Source organism: Aristolochia californica, unplaced genomic scaffold, assembly GCF_029961685.1.
Source record: "Aristolochia californica isolate CCGP_79_NKW_82.1479 unplaced genomic scaffold, dmAriCali1.0.hap1 SCAF_16, whole genome shotgun sequence".
NCBI lineage: Eukaryota > Viridiplantae > Streptophyta > Magnoliopsida > Piperales > Aristolochiaceae > Aristolochia > Aristolochia californica.
In genome coordinates, this window is record NW_027181837.1 from 6,046,764 (window position 1) to 6,072,367 (window position 25,604).

The 25,604-nt window shown below is 37.2% G+C and overlaps 2 protein-coding genes and 1 pseudogene across 5 annotated transcripts; all 3 read left to right on the forward strand.

Moving 5' to 3' along the window:
• Positions 1 to 5,810: 5,810 nt before the first annotated feature.
• Positions 5,811 to 8,178, forward strand: LOC137952808 (L-ascorbate oxidase homolog). Its single transcript, XM_068799881.1, has 8 exons — positions 5,811 to 5,954; positions 6,090 to 6,199; positions 6,360 to 6,630; positions 6,724 to 6,823; positions 6,909 to 7,254; positions 7,343 to 7,708; positions 7,817 to 7,895; positions 7,975 to 8,178. Exons 1-8 carry the CDS (start codon positions 5,811 to 5,813, stop codon positions 8,176 to 8,178), a joined length of 1,620 nt encoding a protein of 539 aa, XP_068655982.1.
• Positions 8,179 to 10,284: 2,106 nt separating this feature from the next.
• On the forward strand, positions 10,285 to 14,145 carry LOC137952935 (L-ascorbate oxidase homolog; annotated as a pseudogene).
• A 1,088-nt stretch (positions 14,146 to 15,233) lies between these two features.
• LOC137952874 (serine/threonine protein phosphatase 2A 55 kDa regulatory subunit B beta isoform-like) lies at positions 15,234 to 22,693 on the forward strand. Of its 4 annotated transcripts, none has more exons than XM_068799972.1 (14): positions 15,234 to 15,589; positions 16,361 to 16,464; positions 16,590 to 16,685; positions 16,767 to 16,886; positions 17,013 to 17,159; positions 17,348 to 17,439; positions 19,408 to 19,526; positions 20,380 to 20,503; positions 20,924 to 21,047; positions 21,184 to 21,252; positions 21,334 to 21,425; positions 21,510 to 21,587; positions 21,684 to 21,751; positions 21,865 to 22,693. In XM_068799972.1, exons 1-14 carry the CDS (start codon positions 15,487 to 15,489, stop codon positions 22,026 to 22,028), a joined length of 1,500 nt encoding a protein of 499 aa, XP_068656073.1. In that variant the 5' UTR covers positions 15,234 to 15,486; the 3' UTR covers positions 22,029 to 22,693. The 4 variants fall into 4 exon arrangements, with proteins under 4 accessions (XP_068656073.1, XP_068656074.1, XP_068656071.1 ...); XM_068799973.1 differs by having other exon boundaries at positions 15,235 to 15,589; positions 17,013 to 17,156; XM_068799970.1 differs by lacking the exon at positions 15,234 to 15,589 and adding an exon at positions 15,691 to 15,804.
• The last annotated feature ends 2,911 nt before the right edge of the window (positions 22,694 to 25,604 follow it).

Genomic DNA, 25,604 nt, shown 5'->3' on the forward strand with positions numbered 1-25,604 from the left:
TAAGTAGGATTTGTGAAGCAGAGGATTTAAATCCCAAGGAAAAAGATGTAGAGCAAAGAAATTTAACAGGCTTATGTTCTTGGTTATGTAGTGACAAGAACATATTTTCATTTAAAATATTATATTTTGAAAGTTATACTATCAGACTATATAAATATTAATCATATTAATTCAACTTCGAGCAACAAAATAACATCCAAATATGCATAGAAGCACCAGTAGATGTGGTGATATTTATTAACTAAATTTCAATTACTTTATCTAGTTGAACCATTTGAACTACAGGGAAATCGAGTGTGAAGGCAAGCCTAACTACGTAATTATAGAATGCCAAAATTTTGAGCTAGTTCTTTCCTTGTTTCTCCCCTTGAGATTTCTTTAAGTCGCTCAACTTGGAACAAGTGTCTCACATCTGCTTTGCGGTCTCAAGGTGGACAATATTATTTGTCACATATTCTTCCATGCTATTAATTAGGCAACTAATGACAAGTGTATCATTCTTGAGCCATTTGATATAGGAACTATCATATTTATTTATGGGTGGAGCTGGTTTAGTTAAATGTCCTAAGAAATCTTTAGTGATAAGGAATCTCTTAACATACTGAGCCCAACTTAAGTAATTTTATAACCCTCTCAAGGGTATAAAGGTAATATTAAGTAAGTAACTTTTACCACTCATATTCACATATCAACCAACCAATAATAGAAGAGAGGAAACCAAACAAGCCAAACCGAGTCAATCAACAATTCACACTAAGCAAAACCAAATCATGCACAAAATCAAGAAGATTTTGACTCCATGTGCTAATCCAAATCATACAATATTGATTGCAAATCTTTCTCAATTAAGAAAAAATTATAAAGGCAAGTGAAATTTCAAGGGTTCTTGGACAACTTAGAGGATCTTCTTAAAGAAGGAAACTTTCCTTCTATGTCACTGGCACCAACTATCAATACAAGATCACAATCTTTGACTTCCTTCTTTCCTTAATGATTTAGGAAAGAAATTCCAAAGAATAATCTTGTATAGGAAGCCTTTAAATGGATAAATCACAACACTTTATTTTCTCCAATTTTCCTCTTCTCAAACTCTATAAGAAGGAAACTTTCCTTCTATACAAAGTGTGCCAACTTTGTGATTAAATCACAACTTGATCTTACTTTTCCTCGATTTTTTTAGGTAGGATAATCTAGAGGATAACACAACGTGTAGAAGGTCAAAAAACGTGCAAATGACCAGCACCTTTACAAAAAAAGTTTTCCTTCTCTTGGTAATAAAAAAACAACCTTCATTGAGCTCTTTTTTTAGAAAGAGAGAGAGGGTTTCAGAGAAAAGTCTAAGGACAGAATTTGAGAGAGAAAAGGGGAGACTTAATGATTTACCCCATGCCTTGAGTCTTTATTTATAGTTGAGGAAGAAAGTTTACACTAACTACAATGCACTTGAGGCTACAAGCTCTCAAATAGAAAAAGACATAAGTGAACATACATTATCTTTTTTAATTACATCTTTGTGTCATCCTTATGAGAAGACCATTAAATTATATCTTTTATCACATCCTTGATATGGGGAAGGTATTTACCTTAATGCCACATTGAGATGTCCTCCAACAATATGAAATGAATCAAATCAACATCGTCCACTTTTCTGGGATCCAAATGAATGGACAACCTTAATTCCTTAGGCAACTGACCTTAGCCATCCATTTATTAGTTTCATAAGGAGATCTAAGAATTCCGAACTCTTTTTCAATTTTTCAACCATCTTACTTGCATTTAAAAAAAAGGCAAATTATATAACATTAAAGTAACGAATTCATTAAAAATCAGAAGGAAAAAGCCAAATAAAATTTTTAAAAATACTTTACTACCCACAAAGAGGAGATTTTTGTATAAAATTATGTCCATAAGCATAGAACGTAATACAACTGCTAGATGTCACACAAATAAACTAATAAATTATTAAAATAAGTGGCTCATATTTGCCATTAAACACATAAAAGTGGTATGAAATATTTGAGAACAACTTTTGTTTTCTTCGTATTTAATTACATTTTTGCATATTGCAATGCAAGTAGCAAGGATTCCAATGAACATAACATAAATGAGTTGTTATGGAACCCAAACCAAGTGCAAAATCTAACCTCCCACAAGGACCCACCCATACCCTAACAATTTTTTTTAAAAAAAATAATAAAACATTGGAATTTTTATACCGTTAACACATACAAGGTACAAAAAGATTTGTGCATTACATTCATAGTTTCACATATGGGACAAGATAAATTAAGTATGGCCTGTAACCTTATACACATGAACACCATTTTAATGCGATTGGCGAATTTAATGAAAAATATTGTTGTCCTTGTTAAATGTTATATTTTTAATGAGTTGGATCATAGGGTAAACATTATTCGGTTAGTTTACTCTAATAGGAAGCTATACTTTATAACAAATATTAATTAATTACATTAAGTAAACTGACCCCATGCACTTTCACTACTTTTTATGTTTTCCCACTAACAGACGAAACCAAATGGAAAGAAGAGTGTGTTCCCTCAACAGGAGATGGTCGGTGACTTTTAATATAAAAAAATGAATTAATGGAAGCGGTTTGTGGATCCAATGCCTTGAAGCTTTTCACATGGCGACCATCAATGTAAGAATTTGCTCTCAGCATCCCATCTCCTGTGATGAAAACAAGATAGCCTCTGCCTTGTACTTAATATAATTAAACACCAAACGATCATCATAATTCTACTACCTAGTGGAATTACAATTCATGTAACTTTCTTTCTTATGTGTTTAGGGATAAATATTTTTTAGGACATAAAACTACATTAATTTTAATATGATTTTTTTTAATTTATGTTTATATTTCACAAAATAAAACTTCATTGTTAGTTTGTCAATCATAATTTCCGAAAAGAGAATCATTATGAGATTTTCGAGTTGATAATATATTTAATCATATTTTTATGATAAATATAAAGGTATTTTTTTGTCATTTGGCAAGGCATATAAACATTCAAGAAAAAAGAAAGCCAAATAAAATAAAATAATATTTAAAGGGTAATTTTTTCTTTTAAGATTTAAAAACCAAAAATCTGCTAGAAAAATGGGCAATAGATGTAATTAGAAGCAAAGGCAGGATAAGAATTGAGAGAGAAATCCTAATAAGGATGAAGCTTTGAGGCAATGCAACATAGCACAAGTCAACCCAGGTGCAAAATAAATCAAGAGTTTTTCTGGGATTTCAATTCTAAATACACCAGCGTAAATGAAATGTATTTCACTTACGCTTACACTGGGTAAAATATGTTAAAAGCCTTTAGTACCCAACGTAAGTGCAGGGGGAAAGTAAATTACAAATGTATTTCACTTTCTCCCGTTTTATTCATAAAGCTCTGAATTCACTTTCCCTCCCTCAATTACATTGGGTTCCGACTGTCGGGAGGGCTCTGTCGAACTAGGGTTTCAAAGAAAAAAAATTTCTCTCTCACTCGTGATCGACCTTTGGCGATTTCAATCGCCCTCTGTGCGACCTGTCTCCGGCGCTCGACTCCCTTCCTCTCGTCGTCCCCAGCATCAACGACCTTCGGCTACTTCTCTCCCCTCTCTACAACCTCTCCGGCTCCTCTCTCACTCGCGACCTTCGGCGATTTCAATCTCCCCCTTTGCGACTACTCCCCGGCGCTTGACTCTCTTCCTCTCGCCATCCCCATCACTGACGACTGTCGGCAACTTCTCTCCCCTCTCTGCAACCTCTTCGGCTCGATTCGGAAGAAAGTAGGGTAAAAATTCTTCTTGTAAATTGATGGTTAATTGGCCATTGTTGGTCTTTGTTTAGAGCAGTTTGCTATTAAAAATCATTATTAGTATATAATAAAAACATATTTTACATAGTTAAGCATGTATGGGGGTATGTCTCTGATTTGCAATAATCTAGTCCTCCTCCATGGTTGGTTTGACTGAACAGGGAATAAGGAATTTTGTAGTGGTAACTTTTGTTTACTATAAGCACTGCAACTTCTGTTCTGGCGGAGAACATTGTGAAGATAACAATGAAAATGAAAATGAAGACAATGTTAGTAGTGATGACGTTGAGGATGATGTGGACACTCAAAGAAGTACTCAGAGGGAGTCTGCAATACAATCTGCAAGAGCATCATATTATTAAGATGTTTTAGCAATTCAGATTTGGCAAAATTATTGATTATTATGTTTTAATGTCACTAAATATTTTTTTTGTTGTATTTTTGTATGTACAGTTGTAATTTTTTTATATTAAAAATATAATTGAGTTATATTTACATTATTTTTATTTTTATTATTACGATGTTTGTGTAGTACGCTATGTAGTACGATGTTTGTATAATTATTTCATATTTAAATATTATAAAATTAAAATTTGATTACAATTTTAATAATATAAAAATAAACATTTGTTTAATTGTTATATTTAATATATTTTATTTAGTAACTAATATTAATTTAATTTTTTGAAACTCAGATATATCAAAATATTTTATTTAATAAATAATCTATTTGTACTTTACACCATACTTTCCATTGTGCAGAACAAACAATTACTTTACACTATACTTTATTTTGTGCACACTAACTTCATTTTTCATTTCGCAAACTAACACAAACAAGTACTTTACTTTTTCTCTCAGTTTCCCTAGGGAAAGTACTTCACTTTTACAAACCCCTCCCCCGTTGCCTAACACCTCAAAGGTACAGCAGACAAAACTTTATGTTTCCCTTCCGGCCTCTCCTCTACCCACGTAACCTGATTGAAGAAGTCTCCGTCTTCTCAGACCAACCATGAACATGGAAATCTAGACCGAAATCTGTAAACTCTCCCACAGATTCTCCACTCACGCCTCGTTCAGTCATGTGAAAATTTTCAACTCACTGATCCTGAGTTCAGTTCCTACTAGAAGAAAAAAAAAATACAATAGGAGCTGCATGCGAGCATTTATTGGATCCGTCCTCAGCTGCGCTCAACGCGCGTTACGACTTCACTCCACACATATGTTTCTACAGATTAATCATAAACGCAGAAGAAAGAAAATGTTTCTCCGTTGAATCTCGTCTCGGCCTCTCCACTGCGAGATCTGAGCAGGGTGAGAAGGGTGTTAGTCAAATTCCGATTGTAAAATCTGAATTCGTCACACGGAAGCGCGTCTGCTCTTGGAGCTTAGCTGGCTCGTGGAGTGGGATCTGAGCAACTCGGAATTCCTCTTTTTCACTCCTTTTTAAACGGAACTTCATTCATTTGCGAGGCTCAACTCCACTGAGGCAAAAGCTCTCGTCTCTGCTTCTGTTCTCCGTCTTCTCGTTCCTCTTCTTGCTTTTCACTGATATCAGGTATATATGCTTCTTCCTTTATGTTTGGTTACGTGAATAGAGTTCAATTTCATGAGAACTCTTTTACAGTAATGATAGATAGATGAATAAAACATGTGATTATTGATTTAGAATGAATCGCCCTTGTAATTCTTCCCAGTATTATGGAAATTTCTATTAAGAAAATAAACTGTTCTGCAATCTGAACCGGTTCCCGGTTGCTCAAACTTCAAAGTTTAAAGCATTCCAGTAACTGTAAAATGTATTAATTCACTTACTTACGCTTCTGTAGTATTTTAATCTAACTCTCTCTATTTCTGGGTCATCCACCTTATGAAGTTCGTCTTCTTCATTTCGGCAATGCGTTTCCAATAAATGTTTGTTAATTCTGCTTTTTGCTATTTGCAGGTTTTGAAGATTGTAAATTGGTGAAAGAGTTTTGTTTTATTTATAAAATGACAAGCAGCAGGCGCTTGTTCCTTATTTTTGGAGCTTTGGCCTGCTTGAATATATTCTTGGTAAAAGCAGAGGACCCTTACAGATTCTTCACCTGGACTGTCACCTACGGAACTGCATCACCTCTTGGTATCCCTCAAAAGGTTGGTGTCCTAACTTATTTTCTCTTCAAATTTGGCTTTATGATGTAATTTCTGCAAGGTAGTAAGTTGATGTTGATGAATGTGAATGAAGGTTACTCAAAACCTAATTTTTCTGTTCTACGAATATTATCGAAGGTAATTCTCATCAATGGCCAGTTCCCTGGTCCTCGAATAGATTCACAAACCAATGACAACATCGTTGTGAATGTCTTCAACAAGCTTGACCAGCCTTTCCTATTGACTTGGTGAGTTCTTTACCTTTCTCTCTGTTCTGCTCCAATCACTCAAAGGTCACTGGATAAACTTAAGAAGTTTTTCATCAATGATATGAAACAGAAAAGACTGTATCTTGTAGAGAATAACAGGAAGTGCATAACTCACAATGCTTCGTGATTGGGCAATCAGGAATGGTATTAAGCAGAGGAAGAACTCCTGGCAAGATGGAGTACTGGGGACAAATTGCCCAATCCCTCCGAACAGAAACTATACATACAAGTTCCAGACAAAAGATCAAATTGGGTCATTTACATACTTCCCTTCAACACTGATGCACAGAGCTGCTGGTGGCTTTGGAGGCTTTAATATCAACCAGAGATCAGTGATAGCAACCCCTTACCAAATCCCAAATGGAGATTTTACTCTACTAGTTGGTGATTGGTACAAAACCGACCACAAGGTTTGTAAATCTTGAATACAATTGAGTTTCTGTATTCAAACTTTCTTGTACTTGTAGACTGAAAGCAGTAGTGACTCTGAATGCTTCTTTCAGAGATTACAACAAGTTCTGGACTCAGGGAAGAAACTTCCGTTCCCTGATGGTCTTCTGATAAACGGTCATGCCCAGAATTCAGTATTCACTGGCGACCAAGGTGAATTTTTCAACTTTAAACAGCCAGCCTCCTCAACTTGAATTTTGTTTCAGTCTTTGAACTAGTTTTTTCAATATTTCTGCAGGGAAGACCTACAAGTTCAGGGTCTCTAATGTGGGTCTGTCAACCTCATTCAACTTCAGAATTCAAGGCCACAGCATGATACTAATTGAAGTAGAAGGATCCCACACCCTTCAAACTCCCTACAGCACTCTCGATGTACATCCTGGCCAAAGTGTGACCGTCTTGGTGAAATTGAACCAAGCACCCAAAGACTACTTCATAGTAGCATCAACCCGCTTTACCAATACGGTTTTCACAGCAACAGCAGTATTACATTACAGTAATTCTCACACTGCAGCTTCCAGGCCTCTAACTCCACCTCCTGCTGGACAAATGTACTGGTCCATGCTCCAGGCCAGGACCATCAGGTATAAAGTTCATGAGAAGATCTTCAAAACTACCTACAATGGACATTTACATCAGTTCCTGATGAATTCTCTTTCCCATTCCTTGAAGATGGAACTTGACGGCAAATGCAGCCAGACCCAACCCTCAGGGCTCGTTCCACTATGGCCAGATCAAAATCATTCGAACATTGGTATTGGCTAACTCGGCCGGAATGATTAATAGGAAGCAGCGGTATGCAGTTAACAGAGTGTCCCATGTCAACCCCGACACACCTCTGAAACTTGCGGATTATTTTAACATCCCTGGGGTCTTCAACCTCAACACCATCAAGGGTTCTCCTTCCATTGGCTCTCCATTCCTCGGAACCTCTGTTATTCCGGCTACCCTCCATGACTTCATTGAAATCGTCTTCCAGAACAACGAGGGTGTCCTGCAAAGTTGGCATCTCGATGGCAATGACTTCTGGGTTGTTGGGTAAGCACACTCTTCTCATCAGTCTTCTTCTGTTAGAGACTGTTAGAGACTATGTAAATAGAACGAGAGAAACCGTGGCTTTACCAATAATCCCATGGTTGAATACAGGTTCGGAAACGGAGAGTGGACACCAGACATGAGGAAACGCTACAATCTCGTTGATGCAGTCACCAGACACACTACCCAGGTAATTCACTTCTTCCCAAGCATTTCATCAGTTAAAATTGCGGCACTCGAACGTAGCTCACACTGCAATTTTGGGGCAGGTGTACCCAAAGTCGTGGACAGCTATCCTGGTGTCTCTGGACAACAAAGGAATGTGGAACCTGAGATCTGCAGTATGGGGAAGGCAGTATCTTGGGCAGCAACTCTATCTCAGAGTTTGGAACGACGAAAAAAGCATCTTCACGGAGTACGACCCACCTCCGAACGTTCTCCTCTGTGGGAAAGCCAAGGGGCGTCACTTGTAGCTCTAGCAGATCCACCAAACGTTCCCATGTCACGAGAGTGTGACAGCACAATAACGGAAAGCGAAAATGGAGAGAAAATCATGTAGTAGTCTATTTTTTTGAGACAATAAGATTCCAAGTTCCAGCCCATTTTTTTCAAAAAAGAATTAAAAAAATTGCTTCTTCTTGTGTCTCACAAATTCTTCCCTTGGGCGGGTATGCCCGTTATCTTTCCCTCAGAATGCCAAATCAGATGTTAAATACAAGAATTTCATTTGCCGCGGAGTCGGTGGCAAGTTGTGAATCTCCTGAAAAAGGAAGCAGCGAAAGGAAGGAAACTAGTAGTGAGGACAAAGGTATTAATGTAATTGCTGAATAGTTAGCTTTATTTTTCTTGGAGACAGGGAGGACCCATAACCATTTGCAGAGCGGCATGGAGGCTGCCCAGCTGGATTCATCTAGTGATCTTTCCCCTGGCAAGCCTCCTTCCGATCTCAACACCAACCAATTGTCAAATAATCTGTTAATCCAATGAGAAATATCAATCTCTCCATTCAAGTCAATGTGAACGAATCTACCTTTTTCTATTCAGATAAATAAACTCTTTTTACAATTTTAGCATATAAACAAGTTTTTAGTAGAAAGTTACGTAACTTATAATGCTTTAGGGTCTCGTCGTGCTGCCTCCTCTCGTCGTCTCCCTTTCCTTCTGCAGATGATAAAAAGGGAAGATTGAATTTGGCGAAAAAACTTGATTATGCGATTGATCAATTAATAAATTCAAAAATTAAAGACGCAAATCAGGGAATGCTTCGATTGTTTGAAACAATATCAAGCAGTTATAAATCAACTCGAACACTTGGATACAAATTTATTTGTTTGACTACGCAAACCACTACACAACGGAGAAAGAGAAGAGAAAGAGGTCTGCAAATTTTCAGAGTCTAAACACTGGTAAAACTATGAAACGATGGCAAGAAGAAGGAGAAATTGAGAATCAACGAAAGCCCTCCCTTTGTTCCGAAGCAAAGCATGCAGCTCGTGTGTGGAGAAGATGAACAACAGAGAACAAAGAGCCTCAATTGGGAGCCTGAGATAGAAAATACCTGGAGAAGAAGCTCAAGGGTGAGAATGTCTCGATCCTTGTCTTTGATGAGGATGTTGAGGAGTCTCCTCTCTCGAAGCTTGATGAGAATCAACACCCCAGACACGGCCACCCCAAATGCCAAGACCAACATCATTCCATAAGCTCAGCCTCTGTTGCCGCTGCTGCTCTTCCACCCAACTACACCAGGCATGCAATCCTTCTCTTCAAATTTTCTTCTTAGAAACGTTTCGTTTTACACTAAAATCTATTTTGTTATTAACAAAATATTATGTTTATTACTATTAATATTATATTAAACAAGAAGGGTATGGTAATTGTAGTTCTGGTCAAGTTCGCTTTGGCGCTCTCTGTATCTCACTCACACACTCTCTCTTCCCCATTAGCGGGCGGTGGAAACGCGTTGAATGCGCCGCGAAGAGGGCTTACGCGTGAATTCGCTTTCTCAAAGCGTGGTCTGGGGAACTGATTTCGACAGTGAGCTCTGCTGGAGCTGATGCCTGGTTCTCGACCCTCCTTGCCAGGTTCATTTTCTTTCTGCTTTTGATACCCTTCTTCTTCTTCTTCTTCTTCTTCTTTTTCTTTCTACTTTCTTGTTTGGAACTGTGTTTGTTTGAAGTTATTTGTAGCGATCGGATTTTTCAGGAGTGCCTGCTTGCTCGAGTTACTGCAAGTTCTGTTTTAGACTTCCGCCATTCTGAGGAAATCTCTGTTGTATTGCGTTGTTTGTTTGTTTGTTTTTAGTTTTTGATCGGTGTACGGGATTTTACTACTTCGAGTTATTTGAACTATCGGAGGTTATTTCCGGCATTTCGTTAGTTTGTTTTTAGTCAGAGATCTGCTGTTTTCGGTGCTGCTACATGTTTGTTCTTTTTCCTCAAGTTCGAACACTTGATGCAAGTGAAACTAGATTAACTTTCAAGTTTTCGAGTACTCTTTCCACATCGGGATTGTTATCTGATTCCTCTACATGTACGTTTTTTTTTTCTACTTCAGAACTTCGCTGTTGTTCGAAATCTAGAGTCTACTACTGAAGCTATTCCTCCATATGCAAAATGGGATGCGTCGGCTTTCAGAATTTGATTCTTGGAGCTTTGGTTTGTTTGAGTGTTTTCTTGGTGGAAGCAGAGGATCCTTATAGATACTACACCAGGACCGTCACCCATGGAACATCTTCCCCGCTTGGTGTCCCTCAAAAGGTCTGCTTCCATTACTAGTATACACCCTTTGTTTTGATAAACAGATCTCTGTTGCTGCTTGATTTCTCCATTTAAATGCTATGATCCATTCATAATGACCTATCTGTGATCCTGCTTCATTGAATGTGAAGGTTATTCTCGTCAATGGACAGTTCTCTGGTCCTCAACTTGATGTTGTGATCAATGACAATATTATTCTCAATCTAATCAACAAGCTGAAGGAACCTTTGCTATTGACATGGTGGGTTCATTTTCATGTACGCATTTTAGGCCTACCATTATTCTCTTACAATTCTTCATCTCTTGTCACATAATGGCCCTCTTGCCCTCTTCTTCTTTTGTTTTTGGTACTTGAATGTATATTATGTTTCTATCATGTTGAATATAAACTGAGCATTGCGTTTCTCTTCATGTTGGAACTGAAATGCGATGCAAGTTTCTTGTTATCAAATACCGGTTTTTCATTTGATAGTGTACTCATCATGCTTTACAATGCAAAATCAGCAATGGTATTAAACAGAGGAAGAACTCATGGCATGATGGAGTTCTGGGGACCAATTGTCCAATCCCTCCAAACACAAACTACACATACAAGTTTCAGTCAAAAGATCAAATTGGATTATTTACATACTTCCTCTCAACTATCATGCAGGGGGGCTTTGGAGCCTTAAATGTGTATAAAAGATCAGTGATACCCATCCCTTAACCAATTACTTCCGCAGATTTTACTCTGCTAGTTGGTGACTGGTTCAAGGCAGACCACAAGGTCTGTGGTTTTGTTGGATTTTGGTTCTCTCTCATATTTTTTTGTTTTGATTTACAAGCTCATTTTGACAGTAATCCCACTGAATTTTGCAGACTTTGCAAAAGTCTTTGGATTCAGGAAGTTATCTTCCTTTCTCTGATGCCATTCTTATAAATGGACAAAAATCTTCATATTTTACTGGTGACCAAGGTAGTTCGCACATTTGAGTTCTTTTAGCTGCTGTATCTTTTCTTTCCTTTTGCCTTTTGTGTGTGTGTAGCTGTGGCTTTTCTACTCTTGCAACTAAATTGTGCTGCATCTCAGAGACTTAAACGGGAGAGTTTTATTTTGCCATTTTCAGGGAAGACCTATATGTTTAGTATCTCAAATGTGGGCTTGTCAACCTCAATCAACTTCAGGATTCAAGGCTATAAACTGAAACTAGTAGAAGTAGAAGGATCTCACACGATTCAGAATTTCTATGATTCTCTCGATGTGCATGTGGGGCAATCCGTGGCTGTTCTGGTCACATGAGATCAGGCACCAAAAGATTACTACATAGTTGCATCTACACGCTTCACCAGAAATGTACTCACAGCAACTGGAACACTACACTACACAAGTTTCAGGGCCACTGCCTAATGGCCCCACCTACCAAGTACACTGGTCTATGCAACAGGCCAGGACTATCAGGTATCTTCTACATAATCCATATTAATACTGATCTCTGAAAATTTGTCATCTTTCTATTCTGACGTAGACTACGTCTAACTTTTTTGATTCATAATTTGCCTTCATATATGTTACAGATGGAACTTGACTGCAAATGCAGCCAGACCCAACCCTCAAGGTTCATTTCATTACAGGAGGATCACACCAACAAAGACAATTGTCTTAGCCAACTCTGCCCCATTGGTTAATGGCAAGCAATCCTTACTGTTAACAGGGTTTCCTACATTGCCTCTGATACACCTTTGAAGCTAGCAGATTATTTCAATATCCCTGGGGTGTTTAGTTTTGACACCATCCAGGCTGTGCCCTCTAGCGGTCCTGCGTACGTCGCCACCTCAGTTGTGCCTGCTTCTCTCCATGATTTCTATGAAATTATCTTCCAGAACAACAAGAACATCATCCAGAGTTGGCACCTTGATGGTTATGACTTCTGGGTTGTTGGGTAAGTTATAATCTCTTCCTTACTATTATGAAATGTTTATGAAACTCTCTTAACTCTAAGAGCCATTTAGAAGCTTAATAACCCCTGACATTTCCTTAGTCTGTTTCTACCCTGGCATGAAACAAATTCAAGCCCTGATTCTGTCTCATGTTAAGAAGCCGCTCATAGAAATAGGAATCCATGAAGGGTATCTAAAGTCTACCAATGTTAACTACTCTCTAAACTCGAATTTGGCATGGAATCAGATGAATTGAGTATAAACAAGTCTGACCTTTTCTTTCCTTGTGTTTGTTCCAAAAATAAGATGGGTAAGGGACAGTGGGCCCCTAACAGCAAGAAGTACAATCTTGTTGATGCTGTTACCAGGCACACTACACAGGTACCTGAACAAAACTATTCTGCCAACATTGACTGGATGTGGGAATTTGTAACTTTCCGTTAGTCGTTTGCCTGCTTGGTTTTATGTTATAGACTTAAATTTTTCAAGAAAATTTAGTTAAAAGTGCGCAATCCTTACAGGTGTATCCAAATTCCTGGACCGCTATATTAGTATCACTAGACCACCAAGGCATGTGGAACATAAGGTCCGCAATGTGGGCTAGACAGTACCTGGGCCAGCTACTTTATCTCAGCGTCTGGACTAAGGAAACTAGCTTCTCAAACGAGTACAATCCACCTTCAAATGCACTCTGTGGCATCAGTTGTTGTAAGCTCGAACTATTTATGCAATTTAATAGGTCAGAAGAGAGTAGAAATTGGAAAAGGACATACACACACAGAGACGGAGCCCCACTACTAAAGCCTTTTGGATTGCTTCCCGTCATACTAATTTATTACTTAATGCCAAGTGTTTGTTTATCAAGTTCTTTGATTCTTAACCTGAATCTCTTATACAAGTTTCTGATGAGTAAAACACCATTTTTAATTTGCCATATGGGTCAACTGATTAAGAAGTCTGGAGTTGTTAAGGGTTAAAAATTAGAAGAAGATGAAATTTTCCTAGCTTCCTAATACGAGATAAACCCATCTCTTTGTGCCTGAGGTGGACTTTCTTTGTCTTCTTACTAGGAACCTTCTTGTATGCTTTACATTTTTTGGTTGAAACTCAATTTTATACTACAGTAGTGCTTCTAAATGATGTCACTTGTTAGAAAGCACATCAGAAACACATTTTTTTTTTATTATTATTCTTGAAGAAATGCTACTCATTTTATAATGAACTGAGTTACCAGTTTATTGATTATGCATGAATCTAGTATTGCTCTTCTGGTCGAAACAAGCAAGAATATCTATCAATCTCATGCTGTTAATGACATGATCTGCAGGTCTGTTCACTAACAATCCAAGCGGTGATGATCAAAATTGGTCCCAGTAGTCCAGATAAGGAACCAGTTTGTGGACAGAAAATTGCTCTCTAAAGTTGTGATCGGCGCCAAACCCATCATCAGTGTGCATAATGGACATCCTTACTTGCCAACAAAGGATCCTAAATTATGCAAATGTCGTCGTTGTCAATATATTGAAGATTAAGGAGCAAGACCCTTCATCATGACTCCATCGACTGCAACAATCAGTACCAACTTGCCACCCTCGGGGGAAAAGATGTTTTACCTCTTCCGGACAAGGCTTACCAATGTGGCTTTTCTTTTTTCTATGGAGTTGCAACCATAGATGCTGAGGAATCTGCAAGATCTAAGATGTGATAGAAATTGGAATTGTACTATCCAAATCTGTTGAGGTTCTTGAGCTTAGAGATCGGCATAGTTAGCCGAGTTAAGGGGTCTGTTTGGAACCCATGGAAAAGGAAAAAGAAAAGATAAAAAAAATGAGTGTTATTTCCAAAAATAATTAGTGAAAAGGAGAATTTGATCATTATCTTATTTTTATTAATTATTTTTGGGAATATAATAATTAAAATTTTATTTTCTTTTATTTTCTTTTCTATGGGTTCCCAACAGACCGTAAAGGAAACCTCACCTGAACTTAATATAGGAATAGGGATTTTAGTTTGGCAATTTGGTTTAATATGCTCACCTGTGATTGTTACAGCATCCGTCTGTACTTCCACCACACCTAGGAAAAATCATCCATGAACAAGAAAATAATTTCAAATAACTCCATTGTGCTACACATGAAGCAATCCCAAATCAAAATTTCAACAACACCATGGTATGTATCGACGTATTGTGTAACTGAAACTACTAAAATTATGTCTTTTCAATGTATATCGACCAATATATACATTGGCTAGTTTCTAGTTCTTTAATCTTATATCGAAATACACGATATGATGGATGTCAATTTAGACCAAATAATTTATTTTAATACATGAAAAAAACAAGAAAAAATAAAAAAAATTAAAATTAGAGATATAAATGAAAATTTTCATTTATAATTTGATATTTTTGGTATGTTCATAGGGTTGAAATTCAGATGCACTATCATATGGATCTCCGAGGGTGTAGTTGACAAGAAGCATGAAGTGAATTATACAACAAAAAAAGCACCACTCCAGAAGTGCAAGACCCCTGAAGTTAGTGTGACTTGTGAGGCCCATCAAATCATCTCATCCTTTTTTCTTTAATCCACATGTCACCATACAAATCTACAAAAATTTCACAAATATTAAAAAAACTATATAATTTCATGAGATGCTATGCTTATCGCGATATTTTAATGTATCGATTACGCTGGCTTGTTTACCTGCTACATTTGCTAGACAGTTGATACTATTCCCATGTCTATTGTTTGATTTTATCGTGATATGGTAAAATGATGAGAAATTAGGAGACACACAACAAAACCTGTTCCTTTCGGTCTTTGCTTTTTTCCTCTTCTTCCTCATTCCCCTTTCTTCTTCTTCCTCTTCTTCTTCTTCTTCTTCTTCTTCTTCTTCTTTCTTCCACTGCCAAAAAGTCTCCAGATTCTCCTCTTTTTAACGGGAACGAAAACGAAAGTGGGTTTGGTATTTCAGACTTGGAAAATGTTTTGATTGGCAACTGCATTTCGTCGGCGAATGCAGTGATTCGGAGGCAGAGCTCTGTTGCGGTCTGCCGTCGGATCGACCATGCTGGGCTAATAGAACAGCTGAAACTTCCTTCGAAAGATGATCTCTTTGGCCAACGGCGATGCGGGGCCACCACCTCCGCTTGAGTGGAAATTCTCTCAGGTTTTTGGAGAACGTGCTGCAGGGGAGGAAGTTCAGGAAGGTAAGTACGGAATCTAGAGGTTTATGTGATCCTTTAATGGTTTTACCATTACTAAGTTTGTTTCTGTGGAAGTTTGAGGGGTGAAGTGGGTCTCTTGTAGTATATGGATTGGGGGACTCACTCCTGTTGTTCTTGCTGTTTATGGGCATTTCTGTTCGAGGCAGAAGCAATTGAAGGATTTTCTGATGTGGGCATCTTTCTTTACGTCTTAGATGGTATTCTACGAGAAATATTAGTAAATTTTCTTTGTAGATTTGTTGCTTGCTGTGAGTTTTTGGTTCTTATGACCTTGTTACTGTAATCATGAGAGACATTTTTTTTAAGTTGATCTTAATTTCTGACGATTTACTTTTTCTTTCCGTTTTCGTTCAAAACAGAACCTGACACAATGCGATCCCTTTTCGTTGTTTTAACTTGGATTCATGACTGCTCATGTCACAAGTTCTGATCCTTCATTGAAACTCAATTGGTAGTTGGCGTTAACATTTTTAATCACGTTTTAAAAAAATTTCTTCAAAGAAATTTTTAATCTCCTAGTAATGTCGTTTGGAGTTGGAAGAGATTAATTTTAGACCACTGTAAGTCTAAAGAGCACTTAACTTTTATTCCTTTTGTGCTAAGGTTTTCTCTTTATCTCATATTGACTTGAACAATCTTTTATGGACTTTGCTGCTATTATGTTGATAATGTTTCTATATCTTATGATGTTAGTATGTTTGCATCCCATTTAGTCAATCTTTGTCTCTTATTAGCTTTCTTTCTGTTCTTCAGTTGATATTATCTCAGCGATTGAATTCGACAAAAGTGGGGAACATCTTGCCACTGGAGATCGTGGAGGTCGGGTTGTTTTATTTGAAAGGACAGATGGCAAAGAGGTTAGCTTCTATTATTTGTTGATGTCTACCCACCAAGCATCATTACACTCACTTACATTTCCTTTTCTGTTAAGAACATTAGTTATCAGGGTTCCTTATGTTCCTGCTAAATGTCGTACATGCAGCTTACCATTCGCAAGGATTTGGAGAAAATGGATTACCCTGCCCCAAGGCATCCAGAATTCCGGTACAAGACAGAGTTCCAGAGTCATGAGCCTGAGGTGTTTAAAATGGCAACTTATCTTACTTTTTCAGCTTTTCGTAATTGACCAGGCTATTGAAGTTCTTCTTCCTTGTTCCAGTTTGACTATCTCAAGAGCTTGGAGATAGAGGAGAAGATAAATAAAGTCCGCTGGTGTCAAACTGCGAATGGTGCACTTTTTCTTCTGTCTACCAATGACAAAACTGTCAAATACTGGAAGGTACATTAACGTGATATGTGGCGAGTTTCATCTTTTATGACGTGTATGTACTGTTGAACAGGAAGCGAAAAAGGAACCAAGTTGTATGAAGGTTTGACATCATATTTTTGTCCATCTTGTAAACAGGTTCAAGAGAAGAAAGTAAAGAAGATCTGTGACATGAATTTAGGGCCATCTGCTTCCAGTAAAAATGGAGGCCTTTCAGGTCATCTTGGAGCTGTGGACTTCACATTTCCCCCGGGAGGAATCCCTTCTCTGCGTTTACCAGTGGTAGTTGTACTTAACTTATTTGCTTTGCTTAATAGATAAGCTACCTTTGATAGTATCTGTCACAGATGCAGCTAATCTGGATAGATCTGAAATGTCAGTGTGAAAAGCTCTCTGTCATTTTACATGTGTTGCATGTTGTTGACATAATTTTGTGTGTATATATTGGCACACGTCATGGTTTGTGCAAGCAGGTGGTTAGCCAGGAGACAAATCTTGTCCCAAGATGTCGGAGAATTTATGCTCATGCACATGACTATCATATCAATTCTATTTCAAACAATAGGTATGACAAAATATTTTGCTTTCTTCCTTTTTTTGAGAAACCCTAGTATGTGTTTGGTCATCAATTCTTAGTTGTGGATCTAAATATTTCCCCTTTGATTGATTCTCTTATTAGTGCTTTCAGATGACTTCCTTATCCATCCCCTTCTGATGGAACTTAAAAGGATGGAATTTTCAAAAGGATAAAATTGTCCTGGAACTTAGGAATAGGTTGAACTAAAAAAATTGCCCCCTACGTTAGAAACAAATGACCAGTTTATGTAAGAGTAGTTCGGATATTTCTCCAGACGTGAGGTAAGGATTTTTTCATTCATTAGTATTTGTTTGCTGGTGTCAATTGTTTTATCCCTTTTTACTAGTCCAACTAAGACCAAAATGATTCTTGTTTTTGTTTTCACCTGTTAATTGGGGATGTATTTGGTTGCAATAGTAATGCCTATGACACTCTTGAAAAGAGTAGTATGCCTAGTTCTATTTTGGGGCTTTAAAAGCACTAAGCCTTCAGGATTACTGGATAGACATCTTAACTTCTTGTGTGGAAATTTACTGTAGCAAACTGTGTCAATATTACTTCTTTCCAGCAAATTGTGGCTCTGGTGAGAGAGTTTGTGATACTCTTTACTGATCTAGGAGTGCAAATCCAAACTGCAGGAAGCTGCAGTACACTATCCATGATCTCTATAAATTTGTGAAGACAACAGCCAGAGAGGGGGCATAACTGGAGGCCCTGCTGATGACAGTAAAAGGCTTATCCTCGATAAAAAGAAAATCTGTGAAGTGGTGAGAGTAGGTACTCAGGCCCTGTAGGAGGGCCCTCACTTCTGCTTCTGTGGGGTTGGAAGAGATGAGGGAACCGAGAAGGCCAGAAGGATCTCAATCTCAGATAATACAACACCTTTTCCCTAACAGGACTCGGGATCCCTCCTGAGCTAACCTGAAAACTAAGTTTTACCCAACCCCTTGAAGGTGGCTCCACTCACTGACTCAGTGGGGGAGATAATGCAGTAGGTAGATATCAAGGCAAAAGATCTCCAGTTCTCCCAGATAATGGAGCCAGGAATCTTCCTGGGCAAAAAGTGGATATTATACAAATGTTCTTCAATGACCCTATCAGTGGTGCCAGACACCCCATCAAATGTCCTATTGTTCAGAAAAAGATTAAAAAAAAAATCCTTCCGCCACAAAATTGACAAGATGGAGATTGACCAGAAGTTTTTGTACAGAGTTACTGGAACCTTAAACTACAAGCTTTAAAAGATTTCTGAATCCTATCCTAAACAGGGAAGGATTGCTCTGAAAAAAGGACATTCATGAGAACCTGTTACTTGCAGACAGATTCAATAATTGTATATTGGCTAATTGGCTGTTTTCCTTTCTTTTCTATTTCTGCAAGTATGTTTCAACTTTACAGTACACATCCACCCTTCTTTTGATGTGGGCAGTATAGGCTATTCAGTTTTATCCTGTCTGTCAGACTTTATAGTCATCTTGAAGTGTTTGCATGTTCGTATTGTATAACCTTTGAATGTGACATGTCTTCAATAGAGTGAGAAGAGATGGGAGGGGCACCATCTTAGTTCTTTAATGCAAGAGTTTTCTGGGTATGGAATTGTAAAAAAATTGTTTGCATGCTGTTGAAGTCGTGTCTTTGTCATGCTCCGTCATTTTCATCATGCGAAACCCACACGTATCTAATTGAAGGGACAAAAACTATATTCTATTTCACTGAATGAAGCTTCCTAGGGGTCCAATAAACAGGCTTTATTTGGCAACCACCTTGAGGCTAGAAAACCAGGGTTGACTGTTGGTTTAATTATTTGACGTTTTCCATTTCCCATTGCTCTTCTTGTTCTAATATCAAGCATTTATGTAACTTAAGGTTGCAATTTTTTCTTCTATTTACTGAGATATGTTTCTCATTTGCCCTTCCAAAAAAAAAATTGTTTCTCATTTCTTTCTTTCTCCTCAGTGATGGTGAGACATTTATATCAGCAGATGATTTGCGCATAAATCTGTGGAATATGGAAATAAGTAATCAAAGTTTTAACATTGTTGATGTGAAGCCAGTTAACATGGAAGACCTTACTGGTATATTTACTTTCTTTGAACTTAAGTTTTCATCATGTGGTAGACATTTATATCTTTTTTCAAAGTGAGTGGGTAGACATTTATATCAGTGGATGATTTGCACCTAAATCTGTGGAATCTGAAAATAACCAAATCAGAGTCCTAACATTGTTGATGTGAAGCCAGTTAGCATGGAAGACCTTGCTGGTATCATAGTTTTGAACTTATGTTTTTGTCATGACTTATGGCTCTCCTTGATATACTTGCCATTAATGTCTTCTGTTAGTGGAGCTTTGTTTCTGGAAGGTATTGTTTCTCTGGGTAAGATCAACGATGTGTTATTCCACTAATGTCTGCTTTCAACGTGCATTTTACCTAAATTCTATGGGTTATACACCCAAAAGAAAGCTCCCTTGTTGTAGTGGATGGGCACTTGGCAAATGTAATAAACTCTGTGGAAGGGAACTCGGCCAATGTAATAAACTCAGTGGAAGGGGTCTTGGCCATTGTAATAAACTTGATGCGCCAGAACACTGCCCCCCTTGGAGGTTATCTTGTGCATTCGATGAACTTAATGACCTTTGCGGGCATGTAGAGATCTGTTGGCACAGGATCTTGAGATCTGCAAATAATGTATCAGATTCTAGAGCCAAGAAGGTTGTCTCTCAAACATCTCTAGCTATAGGTGACACTTTGCCTCTTGTATTGTGAGCCTTGTTTCTCTCTTGCCTCTAATATATATTAGCAATAAAGGTCACATTTTCACCCTAAAAACAACTGTTTCGCTCAGTCCCTCTTTTAGATTCCGAATTGTCCTTGTCTATGACTTGTGTGCTGGGTTAAGATTCAACTCTGCTTTATGGGTCTATTTCAGAGGTAATAACTTCTGCGGAGTTCCATCCAACACATTGCAATATGTTAGCATATAGTAGCTCAAAGGGTACAATTCGACTTATTGACATGCGGCAATCAGCTCTATGTGATAACCATGCCAAACTGTAAGTACCATTGCTTTGTGTTATTTGTAAGGGGATTAGTTGTTTGAAATTATATTACTGGAAATGTTTTGAAATTCTATTGCCAACTTATAGATTTCTGAACATCTTTTTAAGAATAGAGTACTGCTGGATTAGTGTGTTTTCTAGAACTATTGTTCACAACAGGGAGATATAAAAAAAGTAAAAAGAGACAAATGGAAATGAAAGGGTGAGTAGAAAAAGAGAGAAGATAGAAGTTTTCTCTTTCCTTCTATTTCGTTCTCTTTCCTTTCTGTCAAAAAGCATATGGGATTCTCAAGCATTGCGGAAGAAAAACAGCACTGCAGCTGCTATTTTTTACATGGTTGTACTCACAGTAAAACTGGAGTTCGTCCTGAATTTCAACTTTTTGAAAGGGGCTTTTACTATTCCAAATTTCAGATTTGAGGAGCAGGAGGCTCCTGGTTCGAGGTCATTTTTCACAGAGATTATTGCTTCAATATCTGACATAAAGTTTGGAAAGGATGGAAGATATATACTTAGTCGTGATTACATGACATTGAAGGTTAAGCTGATGAAATCTTGCTTTACTTTTCCTTTTCAATGCTCTTTTATCTTCTGTTTTTTTCCCCTAATACTCTTTTGCTGTTATCAGTGTCACCTGGGTCCTAATTTATCCTTTATATTTAATTTCCATGCAGCTATGGGATCTAAATATGGAAAATACCCCAGTTACCACCTTTCAAGTTCATGAATTTTTGCGACCAAAGGTTATTCTTTACCTTTATGTAGTAACCTACTTGAAAATTTTTCATGGGGAAGTTTTATTTTAATAAAATATTTTATGGCAGCTATGTGATTTATATGAAAATGATTCAATCTTTGACAAATTCGAGTGCTGTCTAAGTGGTGACAGTCTTCATGTTGCAACCGGTTCTTACAGGTATTTTATTTCGAAACTTTTAATGAGCCTATGCCACCTCTTGCTTCTGACTTTACTCATAAAAGTGAATATTTTTCATTTCAGCAATCTTTTTCGTGTTTTTGGTTGTTCACCTGGTAGCAATGAGGCAACAACATTGGAAGCTAGCAAGAATCCTACAAGGTATATGAATCCTTGGGTTCAGTTTTGTCTGGTTAAAAGTGATCTTTTTATACTCCTTACTACTTTGCTCATGTTGTTTTGTATCTATATTGCAAGACGGCAAGCCCAAATGCCTTCAAGGCCATTAAGATCACTCACCAGTCTAGCACGATCTCGAAGAAGAGGTTAATTTTTAAATCATGCTCTGCTTCTCTACAATAATTATCCAACAGTGTGGTCCTGCCTTAATAAACCTCAATTTATTTAGTATTTGATGGCTTCTGCTGATTTCTCTCAGGATCTGAAAATCAAAATGCCGATGCAAATGGTGGAGCTTTTGATATATCAACAAAATTGCTCCACTTGGCCTGGCACCCAACCTCCAATGCTCTAGCTTGTGCAGCAGCAAATAGTCTTTACATGTACTATGCAGAGGATGGAGCTCGAAGTGAGACTACCTAAAATCTGCAGTGAGTAGAAGCAAAAAAAAAAAGGGGGATTTAAACTGGCTGATGGGTCCCAAGAGTCAGGAGAGGTGGCTGTGGGGTAACCGAGTCTGGAGAGAGGCAGCCCGCTCTGTTTCTGCACACCTGTGTTTGTTGTGTTGCAAAGGCAAGCACCTCACTTATTTTATTCTTTTGTAGCAATTTGTAATTTTTTTCATGTTCCCCTCCCTTTTCTCTTTCTTTCCTTTTTCTTTTCTTTTTCTTTACCCCCTTTTACCTCTCGGGTTAGTGGGGTTGGAATCTAGATGGTGCAGATAGCAGAAACTGTAATTTTAAGACAGAAGTGTGCCACATCCCCTGTTCTTCCTCCTTAGGGAAATGGTTGATACGGTACAGTAATAGGATAGTGGAGCAGCTTTTTGGTTCGTAAGCTCTTGTCATCTACCTCTCCTGCAAGACTTGTAATTTGATAATTTATGTCAGTTTCATCCTTGCTGTTGAACGTGGGATGTCAATGAATTATTTTTGGCCCAATTTGTCTGTAAATGGAGTGAGTGAATGGAATGTATCTGTATATCTCTCACTCTCTCTCACCCACTGTAGCTACGAGCTGAGCAGTATTCAGAATTACGTTGAGACGGGGTTTTTTTTATAAAAAAATAAATAATTGGCAGTTTTTCTTAGTTTATGATTCTACTGGTTTTCCTTAAACTAAGGATGTGGGATTTCACCTTCCCTCGTCTTGCTTAGTTTAATAGTTGTAATGCTTGCACTAGATGTGGGATTTCGCCGTCCTCATCTTGCTTCCTTCTTTGTGCTTGCTTGGCTGTTGGACTAACCAGCCTTCTTTCGTGAATTAGATGATTTGTTTTTATTGTTCCATAATGCAAACTGGCTCTGCAATGCCTTTATAATTGATTGTCTTCTCCAAGAACAAAAAAATCCATCAACTCGACTCTGAGATGGCAGTAGCTCTTGCTAGTCAGCTCCTTGTACATGTGGACAATCTGCGCCTCATAGCTCTTCACTTCTTTAGTGTTAGAAGACAAGGTTTTGCATTGTTAAGAGTCAATGATATCGTTTTAATTGCAACGCTCTCTTCATTGAAACCCTTATTTTTTGTTATTGTTGTTGTTGTTGTTGTCGTTGTTGTTTTTACTATTTAATCAATTAGATGAACTATCCCATCATTTGAATGTCATCTTTAACCCTTTTCTCCGCTTTTGGGTAACTTGAGTTGACTCGATCATTTAATAACAAACCTCGAGTCCACTCAAGATCATCTCCTACATTGCATAAATTTATAGAATATTAGGGTTTTTATTGAAAAAAAAAACCCTTCTTTGATCTCCACTTCCACTGACAAAAGAAGTGTGGGAGGAAGAAAATCTTTTACTTACTATTAACTGTACTATTTGTGCTTTCTTTGTTATTCCAAACTGAAATTGTACACAATTTATCTATAGACCACCATGTTACATGAATTTAACTCAAAAGCTACAATGAAAATTCTTACTTTGAAACCACTTTACTTTCCTAGAATAGAAATTAATGTTCTAATAGGACTTGACTCTCTGATCATCCACGATTTGTCGTAGATCCATAATTGGCAATTGGTTAATTAAACTAGGGTTTTAATATTTCTTAACCTTCTCTTACTTGAATTTAGGGGTGGGACTTAGCTATGTTCAGGCTAACAAATCGTGTATTATTTGATATGTCTCGAATTTTAAAGGTGCAACATGAAATATGTACCCTGGTTTGTACACATAATGTGTTTTTCCTAGGAAATAATAATATATCACTTTATATATTCCAATTTATTGGAAAAGATATGAGATGTCTCGCATCTTGCCCATAAAAAGGTTTGTAAATCGGGTAAAACTATGTCGTCTCTCCTATTATCCGTTCATCTTGTCAAGATTTGGACACCCCCCACATCAAGATACCCTAAACTACAAGAAAATGGGAGTGAAAGTTTATTTCACGTGTTTGGTAGTACATATTTTGTAAGAGAACAGAAAATATGAGAAAAACTGACTCTCTTACAAAATATGAAAGTGGAGAGAAAAGAAATGGAAGAGAAGAGAAAGAGAAAGAGAGAAAAAAAGGTTTTTTTTTTCTTGTTTGGAGGCCTATAAAAAATGAATGAGAAAGTGGAAGAAAAATATATTTTCTCTTGTTTGGATATACATGAAAATTGAAAAAAAAATGGTTATGTTTTAAATTTTTGATAATTAAATTTTTTTCTCAAATTTCTATTTCTTTTTTCCTCCCCAAATTTCATTATTTTGTAAGAGAAAATTTATTAACTAAGTATTTTCTTTTCTCTCAATGATTTTCTTCTGTCAAACAACAGAAAATACCTTTCTTTCCCCCTTTTTTTTTGTGGGTTTCAAACAGAGAATCACTTAGAGAAAAAAAAAGAGAAAAAATCACTTTCTCTTAGTTAACAAAAAAAATTTCTCACAAAATGATGGAATTTGGGAAGAAAATTAAAAAAAATAGAAAAAAGAGAAAAAAAAAACTTATTTTGTTTTGTTTTGTTTTCTCTTTTTCTCCTTCTTTTCTCTTATCTCCACTTTCTATGTTCCAAACACAACCAAAGTTAGTTTAACAAATGACTTCAAATTTGTTTTTACACCTTGTGACAGTGCTCGAGTCTCGACTTTGGTATTCTAAAATTAATGCAATTTCAAGATTAAAAACATTCTAATTGTTGTAGGCATACAATGAGCAAATCTAAACCCAATTCAAAACCAACATAGACAAGTCCATAATATATTTATACTAGTGAGCAATATTGATGCCTTCTTCTCAAAATCTAGATTATTTCCATTAGAGTAATTAGAGTTAGATTTTAGGAATATGGAAGTGGCATTTGGGGTTCAAACTCAGATCACATTTCTGATGTACAAATGAACATTCTTAACAACTACAAGGTGGTGTTTTTTAGAGACATATAAAACGTTGGTGGTTGGGAAAGAAAAGAAGTTTCTTTGACCAGATTTTCAATTCACTATTGAAACCAATTGCGCTTAAAACCTCGAGGCAATAGTGAAGGCGTAACATAAATATAAGAGGGATTGGCCCGGTCGATATTAAATTCTCAACATTCACCAAAACGATATCCCTCTCCATTCATCTTGACATTTCGTATAACTTCACTTGAATTTTCAAAAGCAAATCCTTTTTTGGCTTCCTAGTAAATCTCCTAATCTCTCCTGTTCTCATCAGGTTATTTCCTACTCCAGTTACGGTTTCAAAGAGAGGATTCCAGTTCAAAAGCTTGCAAATAAGATACTCTTCTAATTCAAGTAGATCAATTTGGGAGAAGTCGCCTCTGATGCGACTGGGATCATCAGTAGAGGAAGAATGGAGAATCAGTACGTGCGTGGAAATTAACCAAATCTACAAGTTGCTCCAACTGGGGGAGCAGATCCAGAAGACAAATGTGTTCAATCAGTGCAGAAATATGAGAAATTGAGAATAACCTACAGATCATTCTAATGATCCACAGTGTAAAAAAACCAGAATTATGAACAACTCTTCTCTTTAATAGCTAGTCCACTGCAACATTTTTTTCTTCTTC

What these genes read in the sequence shown, in the direction of transcription:
- LOC137952874 (XM_068799970.1), top strand. Translation starts at nt 15,693, where the DNA reads ATGGATTGGGGGACTCACTCCTGTTGTTCTTGCTGTTTATGGGCATTT. An exon ending in TAACATGGAAGACCTTACTG is followed by an intron (nt 19,527 to 20,379) that starts GTATATTTACTT and finishes GGTCTATTTCAG; the next exon opens with AGGTAATAACTTCTGCGGAG. An exon ending in GTTGCAACCGGTTCTTACAG is followed by an intron (nt 21,426 to 21,509) that starts GTATTTTATTTC and finishes TTTTCATTTCAG; the next exon opens with CAATCTTTTTCGTGTTTTTG.
- LOC137952808 (XM_068799881.1), top strand. Translation starts at nt 5,811, where the DNA reads ATGACAAGCAGCAGGCGCTTGTTCCTTATTTTTGGAGCTTTGGCCTGC. An exon ending in CAGCCTTTCCTATTGACTTG is followed by an intron (nt 6,200 to 6,359) that starts GTGAGTTCTTTA and finishes TTGGGCAATCAG; the next exon opens with GAATGGTATTAAGCAGAGGA. An exon ending in AATGACTTCTGGGTTGTTGG is followed by an intron (nt 7,709 to 7,816) that starts GTAAGCACACTC and finishes GGTTGAATACAG; the next exon opens with GTTCGGAAACGGAGAGTGGA.